General features: G+C 48.4%; 1 protein-coding gene and 1 long non-coding RNA gene across 5 annotated transcripts; one reads left to right on the top strand and one right to left on the bottom strand.

The window, feature by feature from the left end:
• Positions 1-343: 343 nt before the first annotated feature.
• LOC105480878 (dual specificity phosphatase 1) lies at positions 344-3,434 on the bottom strand. The gene is made up of 4 exons (XM_011740075.2): positions 2,804-3,434; positions 2,377-2,522; positions 1,833-2,052; positions 344-1,390 (listed from the first exon to the last, which is right to left on the bottom strand). Exons 1-4 carry the CDS (start codon positions 3,168-3,170, stop codon positions 1,020-1,022), a joined length of 1,104 nt encoding a protein of 367 aa, XP_011738377.2. The 5' UTR covers positions 3,171-3,434; the 3' UTR covers positions 344-1,019.
• A 236-nt stretch (positions 3,435-3,670) lies between these two features.
• Positions 3,671-10,124, top strand: LOC105480879 (uncharacterized). 4 transcript variants are annotated; one of them, XR_986644.2, is made up of 5 exons: positions 3,671-5,666; positions 5,872-5,994; positions 9,012-9,078; positions 9,300-9,540; positions 9,976-10,124. It is a non-coding gene; the product is annotated as an uncharacterized lncRNA (long non-coding RNA). The 4 variants fall into 4 exon arrangements; XR_011624450.1 differs by lacking the exon at positions 9,300-9,540 and having other exon boundaries at positions 3,672-5,666; XR_986645.3 differs by lacking the exon at positions 5,872-5,994 and having other exon boundaries at positions 3,673-5,666.
• Positions 10,125-20,498: the final 10,374 nt, after the last annotated feature.

Raw genomic sequence — 20,498 nt, 5'->3', positions numbered from 1 at the left:
ACCTGAGGAGGGTATTAAATGAAAAAGGTAATCCAGGCAAGTGGCAATTTCCTCCTAGCTTTAGCTCTGGGGACACCTTAGCATCCTGGGTGACATGGTAGGTTACAGAGCTGCTAAAATGGGCATGGGCAGACACACTGATCCAATACTAAGAGTTCAGTTGTAGCATCTGGTGTTTCATGATACTCACTTGTCTTCCTCCCTTGCAACCCAGCCATTTCATGGGACCAATGGGCCACCACAGGGATCAGATCTCAACACATTCTGCAGGCCCTTGTCGAAATTCTTCCCTAGTTCACTAGTGGGAGAGGGACTGGGTGTGGTTGCCAAAGAAATAAAAGCATTGAAATTTCAATAGAAATGCCGTAATTTATTCCATTGTATAAAAAAGTTATCCTTATGTAACAAAATGTCTTCTTAGAAGAAGAAATATATTATTTCAGGTCATAAATAATCAGCAAACATACAACTGTTGGCAACTAAAAAAAAACCCCAACACTGGTATTTTCCATCAGTGCTGAAAACAAACCTGCTTACGATATATTTACAGGATAGTACAGTACTCAAAAACAAAAATTGAGGTATTTGGTTCTTCTAGGAGTAGACAATGACATTTGTGGAGGCAGACACCTCCACAAAAATAAATAAGGTATATTCTCATATGTATATGTGTCGTCGGGAATGATAATACTGGTAGGTATGTCAAGCATGAAGAGATTCTACAAAAAACAGGAGCGAGCAAAAAGAAACTGGCTCACACACTGAGTCCTTTCTCTTCTGCCCCATTTTGTCAGAGGGACTTGATGTACCCACTACATATTGGTCCCGAATGTGCTGAGTTCAGCAGATGTCTTGACGCTAAGTCATCACAACGACTGCTTAGGAACCCAGTGGAACTCGGGTGAAGTTAAATAAATAAAGACCACCCCTCTCGAGCCCCTCCCAGAGTTACTGCATTTCTCCTCTCAAGGAGCCTGGAGTCCCAGTGGGATGTGAAGAGCCTCACCTCCCACAGCCTTTCAGCAGCTGGGAGAGGTCGTGATGGGACTCTGAAGGTAGCTCAGCGCACTGTTCGTGGAGTGGACAGGGATGGAGACGGGGAAGTTGAACACAGTGGTGGTGGAGGTGCCTCGGTCGAGCACAGCCATGGCGGGGCTCCCAGCCTCTGCCGAGCAGTGTGGGGCCAGCACCTGGGACTCAAACTGCAGCAGCTGGCCCATGAAGCTGAAGTTGGGGGAGATGATGCTTCGCCTCTGCTTCACAAACTCAAAGGCCTCGTCTAGCTTGACTCGGTTAGTCCTCATGAGGTAAGCAAGGCAGATAGTAGCTGACCGGGAAATGCCTGCCTGGCAGTGGACAAACACCCTTCCTCCAGCATTCTTGATGGAGTCTAGAAAACAAAAGGAGCGGCTGGTTACTGGAGAGCTCAGGAGAACCACCCCAAGCCCAGGTACAGTGTATCTGAGAAAGGTCATGTGTGTCTTGTCTAGAAATGGTCAACATCACCACACGCCATCACATGGCTACTGTTCATGGAAGCAACTTGGGCACTGCGCAAAGGATGGCACAGGATTTAAACTCAGACTGGGGATTTCCACTCAGCAGATAGATCTCACACCAGTCAATTCAACTTTGTGAGCCCCAGTTTGCAAATCTGTAAAGTGGGACATTGAATCAAATTCACATTTTGCAGGAATGTTGCCCACACCAGACTGATACTGAATGTCTGGAAGAAGGCTCAGAAGACTTCAAGCTCTTGCCACAGAGGTTGGGCTTAGGGGCTAAAATGAGAAGAGAGAGGCAGAAAAGCCCCAGGCATCCATTCCATTTACCTATGAAGTCAATGGCCTCGTTGAACCAGGAGCTGATGTCTGCCTTGTGGTTGTCCTCCACAGGGATGCTCTTGTATTGGTAGTGACCCTCAAAATGGTTGGGACAATTGGCTGAGACGTTGATCAAGGCAGTGATGCCCAAGGCATCCAGCATGTCCTTGCGGGAAGCGTGATAGGCACTGCCCAGGTACAGAAAGGGCAGGATTTCCACCGGGCCACCCTGAAATCCAGAAATATCCAACATTCATCAAGCTCGCTCAAAGCCAAGGCCAGTGCCCACACCCACAAAAACTTTCTGCTGGAAAAGTCAATTTCAGATAGCGAGTGAACTCAGTTCTGTTGCTGGAGGATAAATAAATAGGGAACTAAGCCCATTTGCCTGGGCAGGACCAGCAAATTCATTTCTGTAGAGCCTACAATCATATCCCTGTGTCCCCTCCGTTATAAATAATGCTGCAGGTCACTTTCTATATTCTCCCTGGCACTACTCCTCCGTGCCTTTGCCAGTTCTTACTTCTCCCCTGTGGCAGGGACACCTACTAACCTGATCGTAGAGTGGGGTACTGCAGGAACTGCACCCAGATTCCGCGCTGTCAGGGACGCTAGTACTCAGGGGAAGGCTGAGCCCCATGGGGGTCGACTGTTTGCTGCACAGCTCCGGGCAGGAAGCCGAAAACGCTTCGTATCCTCCTGGGAATACAAAGACATTTTTTTTTTCCTCATTAGTGACGCCGGGACAGGGCACCTTCATACGACTCCCCCACCCACCAAGGGCTGGAAGTTTACAGCGGAAAGGCCAAGGCAAGTCTTTGTTCCCAGAGCCAAACAAAGCCAATGACAAGTTCCAGAGATAAATGTACTCCAGCGCCCACGCGCTGCAGGTGGGGCGACCCCCCGGGAGCCAAGAGCCGAGGGTACCGGGCAAAATCTCAGGGGTGTGCGGCCCGCCCCGAGCTTCCCCGAGGGCGTACCTTTGAGGAAGAAGACTTGCGCGGCGCGCGCCTCGCGGCAGAGCGCACCGGCCGCCAGAGTCAGGGTGCCGTCGCGCCTGGCGCCGTCCAGGGCGGCGCTGCGCTCGTCCAGCAACACCACGGCGTGGTAGGCGCCGGCCAGCAGGCGGCCGCGCAGCTCGGCGTTGGGCACGATGTGCTCCAGGCCCATGGCGCCCTTGGCCCGGCGCCGCACGATGGTGCTGAAGCGCACGTTGACAGAGCCGGCGATGTGGCCGGCGTTGAAGGCGAAGAAGGAGCGGCAGTCCAGCAGCAGGCATTGCGCCGCGCGCTCCCTCAGCAGCGCCCGCAGGCCTCCAGCGTCCAGGGTGCCCACTTCCATGACCATGGCCGGCCTCAGCGCCCCCAGCGTGATCAGCCCTGCGGTGCTCTTTGTCCTCGGGGCCAAGGGCAGGGCGGCGCCTTTCGAGGAAAAGCTAGACCCCCGGGTCGCTCTGCGCCGAACCAAAAGCTGCTTTTGGACTGAGAGAGGAGCGTCACGCGGGGCTCTGGGCTCCTCGACTTCTTCGCGGTTGCCCCGACTGCCCCTTCGAACCACGTCGCACACACAGCCCGAACGTCCTTCGCAGCGAGCCCTATCCGGGGAGCTCGTTTATATGAGGCCTCTGGGCGACGGGGCGGGCCTGACCCGCGCGCAGGGGGAGGAGGGTGTTTGTTTGAATGGTGATCACGTGACGGGGCGGTGACGTCACCCGCCCTGCCCGGCCCGGCGCCGCCGAGCTACAGGGGAAGACGTCATCAGCCTCGGAGCTGGGTCCGCTCGCTGCGCGCTGGCTCGCGGCCCGGCCCCCGCCCTGCCGTCCGGCCTGCTCTTGGCGCGTCCCCAGGGACTGGGCCCGCGCCGCGCTCCGGGCCCAGCGGGGAGGCGGAGGGCTCGCTGCCAGCTGAGGCTGACCTCTGGGATGCGAGCGGCCGGGAGAATGGGCGACGTGCCACCTGCCTTGGCCTCGCCGCTCCTCCGTCTCTCCCTCCCCGAGTCCCCTTCCCCGTGCCCCTCGGCCTTCGACCTGAGCCGAAAGGGGCTTCCTGCGCTTTTGCATACTCTTGTGCCCCTTTCTCTCATTTCCTCATCACTAACAGGCGGGGAAACTGAGGTTCCCCAAGCGAAGCTACTGACTTGCCCAGAACCACACTACTGGGGTGTGGGGTGGGGCGGCGCGGGGGGCAGCACAGAGGCGCCTAAGATGAAGTTTGGAGAAAAATGAACAGCTCTGCCGATAGAAAAGTCGTTCCTACCAAAAACGACTCGAGCGAGTTGGGGCGGAGAGGTTCAGGGCAATGCTTTCCTGTTTCCCCGACTTTCTTTAAGGTGGCTTTAAAATATCTACATTTGCCATGAAAGTGTAAGCGAGCAAACCCCCACCGGGAAATAATGCTATTCCTAGTCTGTGGCCCCCGGAAGACTTGGAGCCAAGGAAGGCAGGTCAAGGGGCTGAAATCCCGGTCGGGGGTCGCAAGGCCCCGCGGTGGATTCCCGGGTTTGGCGTTTGGAGGGGTGAGGGGCGACCCGCAGCGCGACTCGACGGCGCCCCCCAGGGGCCGCCCGACACGTTTCTGTCACCTTGGCTCCAGACCGAGCTTCTCCATCCCTTTATTACACAAATAGGCAGTATACTGAGTGAGCGCCCACTAAGCGCTGGGCTGGGGGGCTCCAACCCGGAACAGAAGCCGGCCCCAACCCTCGCTCCCTGTCGTCGCTTCCGTTATAGGCCGAAGGCAAAATCCAATCCCGGGCCGTTCTGGGCGGATTGCCAGGACATGTATCGCAACGCTTGGGAAGACCCCCCGCCCCCAACGCCCAGCGATATCCATGCCCTGAGTCCCAGTGACGGCCCCCTGAACAGCACAGCCTGCTGCAGCGACGCGACGCGCTAGGTACACAAACATAAACATTGCGCCACCGGCCCGGGTGCCGAGTCAGGAACATTCTGCGGTTTCCTCCCCTCCTGGGGGAGGGGATTTCACTGGCCACCCTCTGTCGTCGTTGTGCGAGCTGTATCACCAGAGGCAACTTCTGCATTTGCCTCGCTTAGCTTGTGTGTTTTCGCCTGCGCAAACGTTCTGCCTGGATTCTTCTAGAAAAGTTCAGGGAATGGAGTGCTTTTTTTTAAAAGGGCGTTTTCTACCTTCATTTGAACATTGGTCGAGGACAGCAAAGAGGTCCTCAGATAAGAGCAACACCCTCCCTGTATGGAGAGATAGAAGAAAAAGAAATTATTTGTTTATACTACTTATTCAGCTGAGGAACTCAACATACTTTTTGCGTTGAATCATAGAATGTTACAGCTGCTGACTTTTCACTGCATACCGACTTGATTTGTCCCATTTTTTTTTCTCTCACCAAGAGAATTCATTATACCTTTCCCTACCGAAATTTTTCAACAAGAAAACTCTTTTAAGGGCTGGGTGCTGTGGCTCACACCTGTAATCCCAGCACTTTGGGAGGCTGAGGCAGGCGGATCACAAGTTCAGGAGATCGAGACCATCCTGGCTAACACGGTGAAACCCCATCTCTGCTAAACATGCAAAAATTATCTGGGCGTAGTGGTGGACGCCTGTAATCCCAGTTACCCGGGAGGCTGAGGCAGGAGAATCGCCTGAAGCCCAGGAGGCGGAGGTTGCAGTGAGCCGAGATCACACTATGGCACTCTAGCCTGGTGACAGAGCAAGATTCTCTTTAGTGCCATTATCATGGTAGTAGTGGCACAGTCTGGCCCTAGAGCCAGGTATCTTCTGGCCTCTCCTGCTTTTCTCTCTCCTCCCTTGCTGGAAAGAGTATAAAAGTAGACTTGAACCCTGTCATTTTGCTGCTGGATGGTCAGAGGTGAGTCTCGACCCCTATTGAGCCTCCAAGCCCACATCTGTACCGTGGGTCTACACTGGCCCACTTTGTAGATGGTTTGAGGCCCAAGTGAGAGATGGGGGGGGTTAGGGAACCCAGGCCCTACCCCACCCCTGCTCTTTATGATTCACTGTATCTCTAGGGTTTCCCCTTCCCAGCAGAATGGTTCTGTCCCTGTGCCTTTCAGAGACTTGCCTCAGAACCAGGGAGAAGGTCACTGCAAGCCATCTGCTTATGAGAGACATCAGCGGACAGGGGCCCGACTCAGGGAGAGCTCCTCTTTAAGACCCTCTACCACACAGCGCTCACGGTGGGTCACCTGCCTAGAGGCAAGTGGTAAACCTGTAGCCACCTAGGCCCCCAATCCAGGCAGTGGAGATGCTGCTTCTGACTGAGGATGGAGCCAAAGAGAGCCCAGCATCATCTGGTCTCTGTAACCACAGGAGTGGGGGACTTGGCCTTGTGGGCCTGGCCGCCAGAGGGAATGAAGCAGATAAATCAGTGGATGTTGACTCAGGGGAGAGAATTGGGCCTTTCTGACCTGGGCTGTTCCCAGTTCTACCTAGTCCTGCTTAGGAATAAACCTGGAGGCAGTGTGGAGTAGCGGGAAGAAGGGTTCAGAGTTCCATACTCCCCCAAAAGCTGGCCGGGATTCCCTACCTTTAATGTGTGGCCTTGAGTAAGTCCTCCCATGGTGCTGAGCTCCACCCCCTCCTTCCCATGATGGAGAGAATAATAATAACACACACCTCCAAGGACTTTGGGGAGACTGGGTGTAGCCAGGGTTGGCCCTAGCTCATAGTCCCTGTCCTAATCCTGCTCTCAAAGGCGACTTTGGATCTCTCTTGGGATCACAGTTTGAGAAGAGTGGAGCTCCCCCAATGACAGTCAGAAAGAGGCCCCCACTCACTGTCTGCTCGGTGACCTTGGGCAAGCAGCTGACCATTTCTGAGCTTCTGTTTCCCCATTTGTAAACTGGGAATAACATCCATTTAGGACCAAGTGAAACAGTGTGTAAGAACCTGATATGGATGACACCCAAAGGGGGTGTTCTCAAGAGGGGGAGCAGGGTCCCACATTCATGTTCCCTCTTTGAAAACCCACGGCCTTTTTCCTGTCTCCCCTGTGGTGTATGGGGTTCCTCCCCTCAATATCCTTCTACAACTCCCCATTTCTTAGCAAATCCAAAACGCACTGCTACTGAGCCTCGCCATCTATATGGCTCAGCTTCCCACTCTCTTTTCTTTCTCTCTTGTGCTCCAGGAAAATTCTGTGGGCCTGTGTTCCTAGAATGTTCTTGTCCTCTGCCACATCTTTGCTCACATTCCTCCCCCACCCCCTGCCAGACAGTGGCCCCTCTGGGCTTTCCAAGTGAAGACTCCTTGGGTTCCTCCAACTGCTCCCTCTTCTTGGCCTGGAGGACATTGTCCATGTATTCTCATTGTGTACAAGTCACCTAGATCTTTGTCGTACTCCCCACAGGGTGTGAGCTTGTCAGCTTGAAGACAAGGGGTGTGTTTTTCTCAGCATTGCACTCCCCAGCCTACTACCTTTGATGTGGTGCCTGGCACATAGTAGGTTCACAATTTGGGAAATGGTAGAATTGTTTCAAAGGGTACTGTTGAAAAGTGTCAGAAGGGTGGAGGGTGGTCATTGACACTTATTAGGCCTCACCTCTGGGTCAGGTGCATTACAGGTATCTTTCCATGAATCTGACAGTGATCCTGTGAAGTGCTTGTTGTCCCCATTTTATAGGCAAGAAAAGAGGCTCAGAGAGGAGACATGCCAAAAGTCACATGCCTGAGGTCATAAAGCTGATAATCATCAGACGCAGATCCAAACCCAGCGCCTGTCTGACTTGAGAGAGGGAGCTGGGCCTGGCTCTGTTGAGGCCTCTGCATCTGCCAGTCTGCCAGCCCCATGTCCAGCAGCACTGCCTGGAGCCTCTGCCTCCCAGCTTCCTGGAGCTCTTCTCACTGGACAGAGTGGTCCCTGGTGTCAGCCCAGCAGGGAGCCTGGAGCCTCCTAAGACTCCCAACTCAGGCCCTCATGCCCCTGCTCAAGAGACTCTGTAGCCACTCGGGCCTACCTTGAGGGACTGGCAAAGGGCTGACATCACCCTCTACACCCAGGCAGTTGGGACAGAGCTAGCTGTCATTGCACAATCCTTACAAACAGATCTCCATGCTCAGACCTGGCAGGGCCCACCAAACTGTGTCATCCTGTCTAACCTCCTCATTTGAGAGACAAGGGCCCAGAGAGGTTAGGCAATCTGTCCAAAGTCACACAGTGTTCAGAACATTCTAACCAGTCAGCATTGTGTGAGCTATGTGTCCAAACCCTTAACAGTGTTTATCTTTGGAGGGTGGAGTTCCTCTCATTTTCTTCCTTATGACTCTGAGTGATTTGAACTTTTTAAACTTAAATGTGTAACTTTTGTAACAAAGAATAAAAGGTAAGATTAGAAGGCAACCATATGAAGGTAACAGCATTGTCCTTAAAACCAAGTTACAGAGTTAGACCTCCTGAATTAGAATCCCAGCTTGCTTACTCACCAGCTGTGTGTATTTGGGCACGTTACTTTAGCTCTGTGAGACTCAGTTTTCTCATCTTTAAAGAGGGAATAATAATCGTATCGATGTTTTTTTTTGTTTGTTTTTGTTTGTTTTTTTTTGTTTTTGAGACGGAGTCTCGCTCTGTCCCCAGGCTGGAGTGCAGTGGCCGCATCTCAGCTCACTGCAAGCTCCGCCTCCCGGGTCTACGCCATTCTCCTGCCTCAGCCTCCCGAGTAGCTGGGACTACAGGCGCCCACCACCTCACCCGGCTAGTTTTTTTTTTGTATTTTTTAGTAGAGACGGGGGTTTCACCGTATTAGCCAGGCTGGTCTCGATCTCCTGACCTTGTGATCCGCCCGTCTCGGCCTCCCAAAGTGCTGGGATTACAGGCTTGAGCCACCGCGCCCAGCCAATCGTATCGATCTTGTAGGATTGATAGGAAGGTTATATAAGACAGTGATTGGCAAACTATAGCCTGTAAGCCAAACCTAGCTCGCTACCTCTTTTTGTACAAACCACAAACTAAGACTGGTTTTTATGTTTTAAATGGTTGGGGGGGAAAAATCAAAAGAAGAATCATATTTTATGACATGTGAATGTCATATAAAATTCAAACTTCATTGTCCATAAATGAAGTTTTATTGGAACACAGCCACACCCATTCCTTTACGTGGTATCTGTGGCTGCTTTCACACTACAATGGGAGGTGTATATTGTGACAGAGACAGTATGGCTCGCAAAGCCTCAAATATTTACCCTTATCCCTTTACAGGAAAAGTTTGCCAACCCCGATAGGAGCTCATGGATGAAAAGTACTTTAGAACAATGCCTGGCACAGAGTAAGTGTTTAGAAAACTTTGTTATTATTATTATATAGATATTTATAAAATCTTCTTCCCCTCGGATGTTTTTAAAAGCAGTAATTGCTTTCATCATATAATTCATTGTGTTGAAGGCACAGTTTTCATATTTTAGCATTTCTCAGGACATAACAATTGGAAGCATGTCATCGTTAATTGACAGCATATTCCTTTCTTAATGGTGCATAAATTAATGAAAGGGCCTCAGAACTGATGACATCTTAGAGCCAGTAGATGCAGTGAAGTGTAAAAGGTTGAAGATGGAAAAGAATTGAGTGCTACAGTCATTCAGTCAACAGCCGTTCCAGTGGTGGGACAGACTTGTTAAGTGCCAGGGTAGAAACTGGGTACCCAGGAAAGATGCCCAGAGGAGAGGACGTCTACTTGGAGATGTAAAGGCTGATGTCGGATAGAAATACCTGGAGGAAATGCCTTTGAGAGGTAGGCCTCAGTTACCTACCACTTTCCCCCTGGAAGCCTCACCTCCCTGTAAAATAAGAATAGTAGGAACCCCTAAAGACCACTTTGTCGTTCATTTTCTTTTTTCTTTCTTTTTTTTTTTTTTTGAAATGGAGTCTCGCTGTGTCACCCAGGCTGGAGTACAGTGGCACGATCTCAGCTCACTGCAAGCTCCGCCTCCAGGGTTCAAGCAATTCTGCTACCTCAGCCTCCTGAGTAGCTGGGACTACAGGCGCCCGCCACCACGCCCGGCTCATCTTTGTATTTTTATTAGAGACAGGGTTTCACCATGTTGGTCAGGCTGGTCTCAAACTCCTGACCTCATGATCTACCTGCCTTGGCTCCCAACGTGCCGGGGTTACAGGCGTGAGCCACTGCAACTGGCCTGTCGGTGATCATTTCTCTCTCTCCCACTAGCTTGGAAGCAAGGGCATGGTTTCTTGTCTCTCTTGGTCCCCAGTACAAATCTCAAAGCAAGGCTTGTTGAACAAATAAATGAAGACGAGCCCAGGAGCCCAGGAAAGGGACCAGGAACAGCAGGGCCTCCATGACTCACACAAGCCTCATCCCTGAAGCAAGGATGCAGCTGCCAACAATGGCCCCAAGCCACGCCCGCCACTGGGGGAACTGATGCTGTGGTGAGAAGTGACAGCTTTCTGTTGATTCTTTTCTTTCTTTTTCTAAAACAGAATATGAATTGAGACATAATTTCATTTTCATAATGAGAAAACACTTAGTAACTAATGTTGTTGGAAGCAAATGTGAACACAGTTTGTCTGTCCCAAACTCATCTCTGGGAAAAGGAGGAGGAAAAGTTATTGGCACTATGTTCAGAATCATAGCTGAAGATGCAGAAATTGTTCATCCCAATTTTGCCTTTGTAAGTAACGTGGGGGCAGTGCTTATTAATAATTGCGAATCTCTACTAAGACACAGTACTTGCTAGGTGCTTTATATTCATTTCCTGGTGTGATCATGACATTAACCCTGGGAAATGGGTACCCTTACTATCTCCATGTGAAGAAATGGGGAAACTGAGGACCAGAGAGGTGAACTAACTTGTCCAAAGACACACAGCAAGGGCTCTGACTCTCCGCTTTCCAAGTTTTTTGTTCTTATCTTTTCACAGCACATAGCAGGCATGGTATGAGGGTGGCGTGCTGCACAATTTTGCTGTTTGTTTCTTGGAATAATAATTTACAGGGGGCTGCTTCTAGATTCCAAAGGAAAGAGAAAAAGAAATATGCCCCAAACTCAGGCTTTCTGCCTGGCCCTGCCTGACTGTCTGAGCTGCATTGGACAAATGGTTTATTCACTGGCCTTGACCTCAGTGGGTTTGGCCACCCATTGAGAGTGAAGTCACACCTCCAGCACGGCGATGCATTCATTGATCTGCTCACCTAGCTTCATGGCAGGCAAGAAACAGGCCTATGTGAGCCTGCCCAGGATCAGGGACAGGAGAGCACACAAGTGTTTCTGGATATCCTCAAGCTGTTGCTGGGCTGCTCAGTTCTTCCCTAGGAGATCCTCCGGGGGGCCTGAATTAGTTTGCTAGGGCTTCCGCAACAAAGTGCCACAGACTGAGCAGCTTAAATAAAAATGTATCATCTCGTGGTTCTGGAGCCTGAAAGTCTGAGATCAAGGTGCTGGGCATTAGGACTTGAACATATGTTTTTTGGGGGCACACTTCAACCCATCGGAGGGCCTGTGCCCCAAAGAGAGCCTCCTTCTGTGTGCAATGAAGGTGTGAGTTATAAACATGAGAAGAAAACACCCCTTGTTCTTGGATAGGATGACTCAATACCACAAACAGTCCAATTGGCCCAGGTAAATATATCCATTTAACGTGATCGTCACAAAAATACTGAGGGTAGGTGTTTTTTTCTGGAGTTAAACAAGTTGATTCTGGAGTTGATATGAAATAATAAACAAGCAAAAATAGCAGAATTTCTTTAAAAAAAAAAGGGCAGTGGGGTGGAGGTAAGCCCTACCAGACATTAAAACACACCATAAATCTTCTGTAATTGGCAAGGCACAGTGGCTCATGCTTGTAACCCCAGCACGTTGAGATGCTGTGATGGGAGGATTGCTTGAGCCCAGGAGTTTCAGACCAACCTGAGCAACATAGCGATACTCTATCTCTACAAAAATAAAAAGTTAAAAGCTAAGTGTGGTGGTGTGCACTGGTAATCTCAGCTATTCCAGAAGCTGAGGTGGAAGGCTTGCTTAAACCAAGGAATCTGAGGCTGCAGTGAGCTATGATCACACCACTGCACTCAGCTTGGGGGACGGAGTGAGACCATGTCTCTAATTTTATTTGTTTATTTATTTTTTTGAGATGGAGTCTCACTCTGTCACCCAAGCTGGAGTGCCGTGGTGCGATTTCGGCTCACTGCAACCTCTGCCACCCAGGTTCAAGCAATTCTCCTTCCTCAGCCTCCCAAGTAGCTGGGATTATAGGCGCATGCCACTGCACCCAGCTAATTTTTGTAGCTTTTAGTAGAGATGGGGTTTCATCATTTTGGCCAGGCCGGTCTTGAACTCCTGACCTCGTGATCCGCCCCGCCTCGGCCTCCCAAATTGCTGGGATTACAGGCGTGAGCCACCGCGCCCGGCCTCTAAAAAAAATTTTTTTTTTTTAATGTTTTAAAGCCTCTGTAATAAAAATGGTGTACCTGGAAACGCATAGCCAGACAGACCAATGGAACACAATAGAAAGTCCAGAAATGTATCCAAGTACATGTGAAGATTTGGTGCATGGCCAAGGTGGCGTCTCAGGTCACTGGGACATAAGACTTCTTAATAAGCAGTGCTGGAACCATGACATTCCATTTGGAAAAAAGATAAAAGTGAGGCCAGGCGCGGTGGCTCAAGCCTGTAATCCCAGCACTTTGGGAGGCCAAGATGGGCGGATCATGAGGTCAGGAGATTGAGACCATCTTGGCTAACACGGTGAAACCCCGTCTCTACTACAAAAATACAAAAAACCAGCCGGGCGAGGTGGCGGGCGCCTGTAGTCCCAGCTACTCGGGAGGCTGAGGCAGGAGAATGTTGTGAACCTGGGAGGCGGAGCTTGCAGTGAGCTGAGATCCGGCCACTGCACTCCAGCCTGGGCGACAGAGCGAGACTCCATCTCAAAAAAAAAAAAAAAAAAAAGATAAAAGTGGATCCATACCTCACACCAAACATCAGAATAAACACCAAATGGTCCAGAGATCCAGATTTTTAAAAATGAAACCTTACAACTTCTTTTTTATTTTTCTTTTTTCTTTTTTTAAGACTAGTCAACTACAGTAGTGAGAAGAGGGGAAAGGGTAGAACAAGGAGTTTGATCAGTAACTGACAGTCAACAATTCATTGAGATAACTCACTACCTTTGGACCAGCCAAGGAAAGTTTACAACTCTTTTTTTTTTTTTTTTTTTTTTTTTTGAGACGGAGTCTCACTCTGTCACCCAGGCTGGAGTGCCATGGAGCAATCTCTACTCATTGTAACCTCTACCTCCTGGGTTCAAAAGTCTCCTGCCTCAGCCTCCTGAGTAGCAGAGACTACAGGCACCCGCTACCTTGCCTGGCTAATTTTTGTATTTTTAGTAGAAATGGGGTTTCACCATTGTTGGTCAGGCTGGTCTCAAACTCCTGACCTCAAGTGATCCATCTGCCTTGGCCTCCCAAAGTGCTGGGATTACAGGTGTGAGCCACCACACTGCCCAGTGTACAACTTTTAAAATAAAACAGAGGGAAATTTATTTATAACCCAGAAGTAAGAAAATTTTTTATTTAGGAATCAAAAGACTCAAACAGTGAAAGAAAATCTTGATTAAATTCAACTATATAAAAATTAAACCCGGCCAGGTGCAGTGGCTCACACCTGTAATCCCAGCACCTTGGGAGGCTGTGGAGGGCAGATCACGAGGTCAGGAGTTCAAGACCAGCCTGGCCAACATGATGAAACTCCGTCTGTACTAAAAATACAAAAATTAGCCAGGTGTGGTGGCGGGCACCTGTAATCCCAGCTACTCGGGAGGCTGAGGCAGGAGAGTCGCTTTAAATCAGAAGGCGGAAGTTGCAGTGAGCCGAGATTACACCACTGCACTCCAGCCTTGGCAACAAGAGCGAAACTCCGTCTCAAAAACAACAACAACAGCAAACAACAACAACAACAAAAATCCAAATTTGTAGAAAGCTTTTTTGTGCCTAAAGCTCCAGAAGCAAAGTTAAATTTTATTTTTAAAAAAGGCAAATGGGGCTGGGTGTGGTGGCTCACGCCTGTAATCCCAACACTTTAGGAGGCCGAGGTGGGCAGATCACAAGGTCAGGAGATGGAAACCATCCTGGCTAATATGGTGAAACCCCATCTCTACTAAAAATACAAACAAAAAAAAAAAGAATTAGCTGGGCATGGTGGCGGGCATCTGTAGTCCCAGCTACTTGGGAGGCTGAGACTGGAGAATGGCGTGAACCCAGGAGCAGTGAGCCAAGATCGTGCCACGGCACTGCAGCCTGGGCAACAGAGGGAGACTCCGTCTTTAAAAAAATAAATAAATAAAAAATAAAGGCAAATGGGAAAAAAAATTGTAATTTACAGATGAAGGCCAATTTCACCAATATTAAAGGAGTTCTTAAAAACAGAGATGAAAAAGCCAAAAATATGATTTTAAAATAGACAAAAACCGTGAGCAGATAGTTTATAGAAAAAGAATTACAGTCCTTCTGAACACGTAAAATACCCATTCTTTTTTTTTTTTTTTTTCCTTTTTGAGACAGAGTCTCGCTCTATCACCCAGGCTGGAGTGCAGTGGCATGATCTCAGTTCACTGCAACCTCCATCTCTCAGGTTCAAGCTATTCTCCTGTCTCAGCCTCCCTAGTAGCTGGGACTATAGGCACGTGCCACCACACCTGGCTCATTTTGTAATTTTAGTAGAGACAGGGTTTCACCAGATTTCACCATGTTGGCCATGCTGGTCTCGAACTCCTGACCTCAGGTGATCCGCCCACCTCGGCCTCCCAGAGTGCTGGGATTACAGGTGTGAGCTACCACACCTGGCCAAGATTCCCATTGTTAATCATAATAAGAGACAAGAAAATTACTTGAGAGACTGTTTCTCATCCATCATCAGATTAGCCAAAATCCAAAAACTTGACAGCACTCTCTGGGACAAGGGAAACCTGACTATGGACTGGATATTAGGTGATATTATGGAATTGTTAACTTTGGTGGGTGCCTAGAAGAACATCTTGTTCTTAAGAGATGCATGCTGAGGTATTTAGCAGAGAAGGGTCGTGATGTTGGCAACTTGGTCTCAAATGGTTTGGGGAGGAAAAATATACACACAAATAAATCAATTAAATGTGGCAAAACATTAACGATTGTTGAGTCTATGTGATGGGCATAAGGGTGTTCACGTGCAATGCTGTTGAGCCCAGAGGGCATTACGGTGAGTGAAATAAACCAGACACAGAACGTGGTCTCACTTACATGTGGAATCTTAAAAGTTGAACTCATAAAACCAAAGAATAGAATGGTGGTTGCAAAGCACTGGGAGATGTTGGTCAAAGGGTACAAACTTTCAGTTACTGAGGATGAATAAGGATTAAGGTTAGGGTTAAGATCGAGTACACCTTATATTTATATAATTTTGTTTGTCAATTATACCTCAATAAAGCTGAAGAAAGCCACCACTAAGAAAACAAAAAGAGAAGCAGCAGACTAGGAGAAAATATTTGCCAAACCAAATCTGATAACGGACTTGTGTCCAGTATTTGCAAAGAACTTCTACAACTTAATAACAACGACAACGACAACAAAGGAGCAAAATCCCTGGTGGTCTATCGGTTAGGATTAAAAAAGAAAGAGAAAAGAAGCAGATATGAACAGATAAGACAGAGAAAGAGAACAGATAAGAAAGAGAAATGAACAGATATTTCTCCAAAGGAGATATGCCAATAGCTAATAAACATATGCACAGATGCTCAACATCATTAGTCATTAGGGAAATACAGATTAAAATCACCATGAGGTACTACTTCACACACACTAAAATGACTAATCAAAGACAGATAACAGAAGTTGGCTAGGATGTGGAGAAACAGAACTGCTATGGTTTCAATGTCCCCTCTAAAACCCATATTGAAATTTAATTGCCATTTGCAGTATTAAGTAGTGGGACCTTTATAAATTACCCAGTCTGTGGTATTCTGTTATAGCAGCAGAAAACAAACTAAGACGAGAACCCTCATACTTTGCAGGTGGGAATATAAAGTGTTGCAGCCTCTTTGGAAAACAGTTTGAAGGTTCCTCAAAAAGTTAAACATACAATTACCATATGACCCAGCAATTCCACTCCCTAGGTATCTACCCAAGAGAAATGAAAACAGGTACTATACAAAGACTTGTGAGTCACTGTTCATACAGCATAATCCATAATAGCCAAGCACTGGAAACTACCTAAATATCCATCCACTGATGAATGAATAGGCAAAATGTGCTCTATCCATGCACTGGAACGCTACTCAACAACAGAAAGGAGCAAACTGCTGACACACGCTGCTGTATGGATGAACCTCAAAGGTGGGAAAGCGAAAGAAACCAGGCACAAGAAACTGTGTATTGTATGAGTCCACTTACATGAAATGTCCAGAAAGGCAAATTTAGAGAAACAGTAAACAGATTAATGGCTGGGGCTGAGGTGGGAACATGATTATCTGTAAGTGGGCATCAGGGAGGAATCTTCCTGGGAACCATGAGAATGTTCTAGAATTTATTTATGTATTTATTTATTTATTTATTTATTTATTTATTTATTTATTTATTTTTGAGATGGAGTCTCGCTCAGTCGCCCAGGCTAGAGTGCAGTGGCGCGATCTCAGCTCCCTGCAAGCTCTGCCTCCCGGGTTCACACCATTCTCCTGCCTCAGCCTCCCAAGTAGCTGGGACTACAGGCGCCCACCGCCACACCTGGCTAATTTTTTGCATTTTTAGTAGAGATGGGGTTTCACTGTGTTAGCCAGGATGGTCTCGATCTCCTGACCTCGTGATCCGCCCACCTCAGCCTCCCAAAGTACTGGGATTACAGGCGTGAGCCACCGCGCCCGGCCTGCAGAATTGATTTTTAATTAATTTGTTGTTGTTGTTGTTGTTGTTGTTTGAGATGGAGTCTCATGCTGTCACCTGAGCTGGAGTGCAATGGTACGATCTCGGCGCACTCTGACCTCTATCTCCCGGGTTCAAGGGATTCTCCTGCCTCAGCCTCCTGAGTAGCTGGGATTACAGCGCACACCACCACACCCAGCTAATTTTTGTATTTTTAGTAGAAACAGTGTTTCACAATGTTGGCCAGGCTGGTATTGAACTCCTGACCTCGTGATCCTCCCGCCTCGGCCTCCCAAAGTGCTAGGATTACAGGCATGAGCCAATGAGCCCAGCCCTTTAATTAATTTTTTAAGAGATTGGATATTGCTCTGTTGCCCAGGCTGGAGTACGGTGGTGTGATCCTGGCTCACTGTAGCCTCAACCTCCCAGGCACAATCAATCCTCCCACCTTAGCTACCTGAGTAGCTGGGACTGTACGCATGAACAACTGCCTGATTAATGTTTAAAATTTTTTTTGTAGAGATGGGGTCTTGCCTTTTGCCTAGGCTAGTCTTTTTTTTTTTTTTTTTTTTTTTTTTTTTTTTTTTTTTTGAGACGGAGTCTGGGTCTGTCGCCCAGGCTGAAGTGCAGTGGCACGATCTGGGCTCACTGCAAGCTCCGCCTTCCGGGTTCACGCCATTCTCCTGCCTCAGCCTCCCGAGTAGCTGGGACTACAGGCGCCTGCCACCGCGCCCGGCTAATTTTTTCTAGTTTTAGTAGAGACGGGGTTTCACCATGGTCTCGATCTCCTGACCTTGTGATCCACCCGCCTCGGCCTCCCAAAGTGCTGGGATTACAGGCGTGAGCCACCGCGCCCGGCTTCCTAGGCTAGTCTTAACTCCTGGGCTCAAGCAGTCCTCCAGCCTCAGCTGGGATTAAAGGCACAGGCAATTGCTCCTGGCTATAAAATTGATTTATAGTGATGGTTGCACTACTTGGTAAAGTTACAAAAAAACATTGAATTGTATACTTGAATAGGTTGAATTTTACAATATTTAAATTGTACCTCAATATTTTTAAAAAAAGATTCAAGGTTCATTTTTTTATGGTAATCCAGTATTTTATTTGTTCTGCCCATTAATGGCTATTATTTGAGAACATTTACAATATTAATGGAACTTAATCTAAGAGAAATTCAACTTATTTTTTTAAATATCTCAATACTGGGTATTAATTTTTAAAAAGTCAAAATAATTATGGTCAAAATTATGCCAAAAACTTAAAAACAAATGCTTCATATTAGTATGTCTACACACAATTCAGTATTTGGCGTAAAGCTTTTTGGCTGCAAGAAAGGATGTTTGTTTTACTTCACTACGGGGAGTATCTCTTAATGCCTTGGATGGCCTCTTTTGGTATTCCTTTTATTGTTGGTTTTTGGTCTAGTTATCTGTGATTGTATGAATGGAGTTGAGTGGAGGGGTATCCATTGTGCTAATTCCAAGTAAGAGTGCATAACTTAAGGCCGGGCGCGGTGGCTCAAGCCTGTAATCCCAGCATTTTGGGATGCCGAGGCGGGCGGATCACAAGGTCAGGAGATCGAGACCACAGTGAAACCCCGTCTCTACTAAAAATACAAAAAATTAGCCGGGCGCGGTGGCGGGCGCCTGTAGTCCTAGCTACTCAGGAGGCTGAGGCAGGAGAATGGCGTGAACCCAGGAGGCGGAGCTTGCAGTGAGCCGAGATCGCGCCACTGCACTCCAGCCTGGGCAACAGCGTGAGACTCCGTCTCAAAAAAAAAAAAAAAAGAGTGCATAACTTACATAGTTTGGATATTTGTCCCCACCCAAATCTCATGTTGAATTGTAATCCCCAGTATTGGAGGTGGGGCCTGGTGGGAGGTGTTTGGATCATGGGAGCAGATTCCTCATGGCTAGGTGCTGTGTTCATGATAGATCTGGTCACACCTGTAATCCCAGCTCTTTGGAAGGCCAAGGCGAGCAGATCACTTGAGGCCAGGAGTTCAAGACCAGTCTGGGCAACATGGCAAAATCCCATCTCTACTAAAAATACAAAAATTAGCCAGGCGTGACGGTGGGCACCTGTAATCCCAGCTACTCAAGAGACTGAGGCAGGAGAATCAGTGGAACCTGGGAGAGGAAGTCTGCAGCGAGCCAAGATTGCGCCACTGCACTCGAGCCTGGGGGACATAGTGAGATTCCATCTCAAAAAAATAAATAAAATAAAAGTATATGGCACCCCCCACACCCTGTCTCTCTTGTTCCGGCTTTCACCATGTAATGTGCCTGCTCTCCATTGCCTTCTGCTATGATTAGAAGCTTCCTGAGACTGAGACCTCCCCAGAAACAGATGCTGGTGTCATACCTCCTGTATAGCCTGCAGAACCATTAGCCAATTAAACCTCTTTTCTTGTAAAGTTCCCAGTTTCAGATTTTTTTTTTTTTTTTTTTTTTTTTTTTTTTTTTGAGACGGAGTATCACTGTGTCCCACAGGCCGGAGTGCAGTGGCTCAATCTCAGCTCACTACAACCTCTGCCACCCTGGTTCAAGCTATTCCCCTGCCTCAGCCTCCCAAGTAGCTGGGATTACAGGCTCCTGCCACTGTGCCCAGCTAATTTTTGTATTTTTAGTAGAGATGGGGTTTCATCATATTGGCCAGGCTGGTCTTAAACTCCTGACCTTGTGATCCACCTGCCTCGGCCTCCCAAAGTGCTGGGATTACAAGTATGAGCCACCGCACTCGGTCTCAGATATTTCTTTATAGCAATGCAAGAATGGCCTAACACAATAACTGATTACTAAAATAAGGAATAAGGAGGTAGACAAGTAATGTAACTGCCCAATAATTTTGAGGCCCATAAGTCAAACCTAAGGAGTTTTCTTTTTTTTTTTTTTTTGAGACCGAGTCTTGCTCTGTCGCCCAGGCTGGAGTGCAGTGGCCGGATCTCAGCTCACTGCAAGCTCCGCCTCCCGGGCCCATGCCATTCTCCTGCCTCAGCCTCCCGAGTAGCTGGGACTACAGGCGCCTGCCACCTTGCCCGGCTAGTTTTTTGTATTTTTTTTAGTAGAGACGGGGTTTCACCGCGTTAGCCAAGATGGTCTCAATCTCCTGACCGCGTGATCCACCCGTCTCGGCCTCCCAAAGTGCTGGGATTACGGGCTTGAGCCACCGCGCCCGGCCAAGCCTAAGGAGTTTAACCATGATTCAGGAATAAAGGCCCACACAATATACAGTATGAAGTTAAACTGGAAACAAGAAAAAAAACAAGGCTGGGAACTGTGGCCACACCTGTAATCCCAGCACTTTGGGAGGCTGAGGTGGAAGGATCACTTGAGTCCAGGATTTAAAGACCAGCCTGGGCCACAAGGCGAAACCCCGTCTCTACAAAAAATACAAAACTTAGCTGAGTGTTGTGACACACGCCTCTAGTCCCAGCTACTCAGGAGGCTGAGGTGGGAGGATCGCTTGAGCCCAGGAGGTCAAGGCTGCAGTGAGGCAAGATTGTGCCACTGCACTCCAGCCTGGATGACAGAGCAAGACCCTGTCAAAAGAGAAAGAAAAGGAAAGAAAATCCATAAATGCCTCTTTCTGGCAATAGCAAGGGTGAACCTTCCGCCATTTTCCCTGTGACTTTGGACAATCTCAGCACGTTGTTCACATTGTTCTCAGCACAGCTCTGGCCAGGGAACCACAGGGTCCAGATACCAAGGTTCAAGTTCAAGGATTCAGTGTTGAACACCTGACCCAGAAGGCTTTCTGACTGTGTTAGGCAAGGATAGGACCCACTCCTTTTGCCATGGAACCCTCGCTGTGCGTGGTAGCATTATAGACACCTCCCCACCCCAT

This window comes from Macaca nemestrina, chromosome 6 (assembly GCF_043159975.1).
Source record: "Macaca nemestrina isolate mMacNem1 chromosome 6, mMacNem.hap1, whole genome shotgun sequence".
NCBI classification, from domain to species: Eukaryota; Metazoa; Chordata; class Mammalia; order Primates; family Cercopithecidae; genus Macaca; species Macaca nemestrina.
The sequence above is the reverse complement of the archived record's forward strand: the minus strand, read 5'-3'. Positions and strand labels throughout refer to the sequence as shown.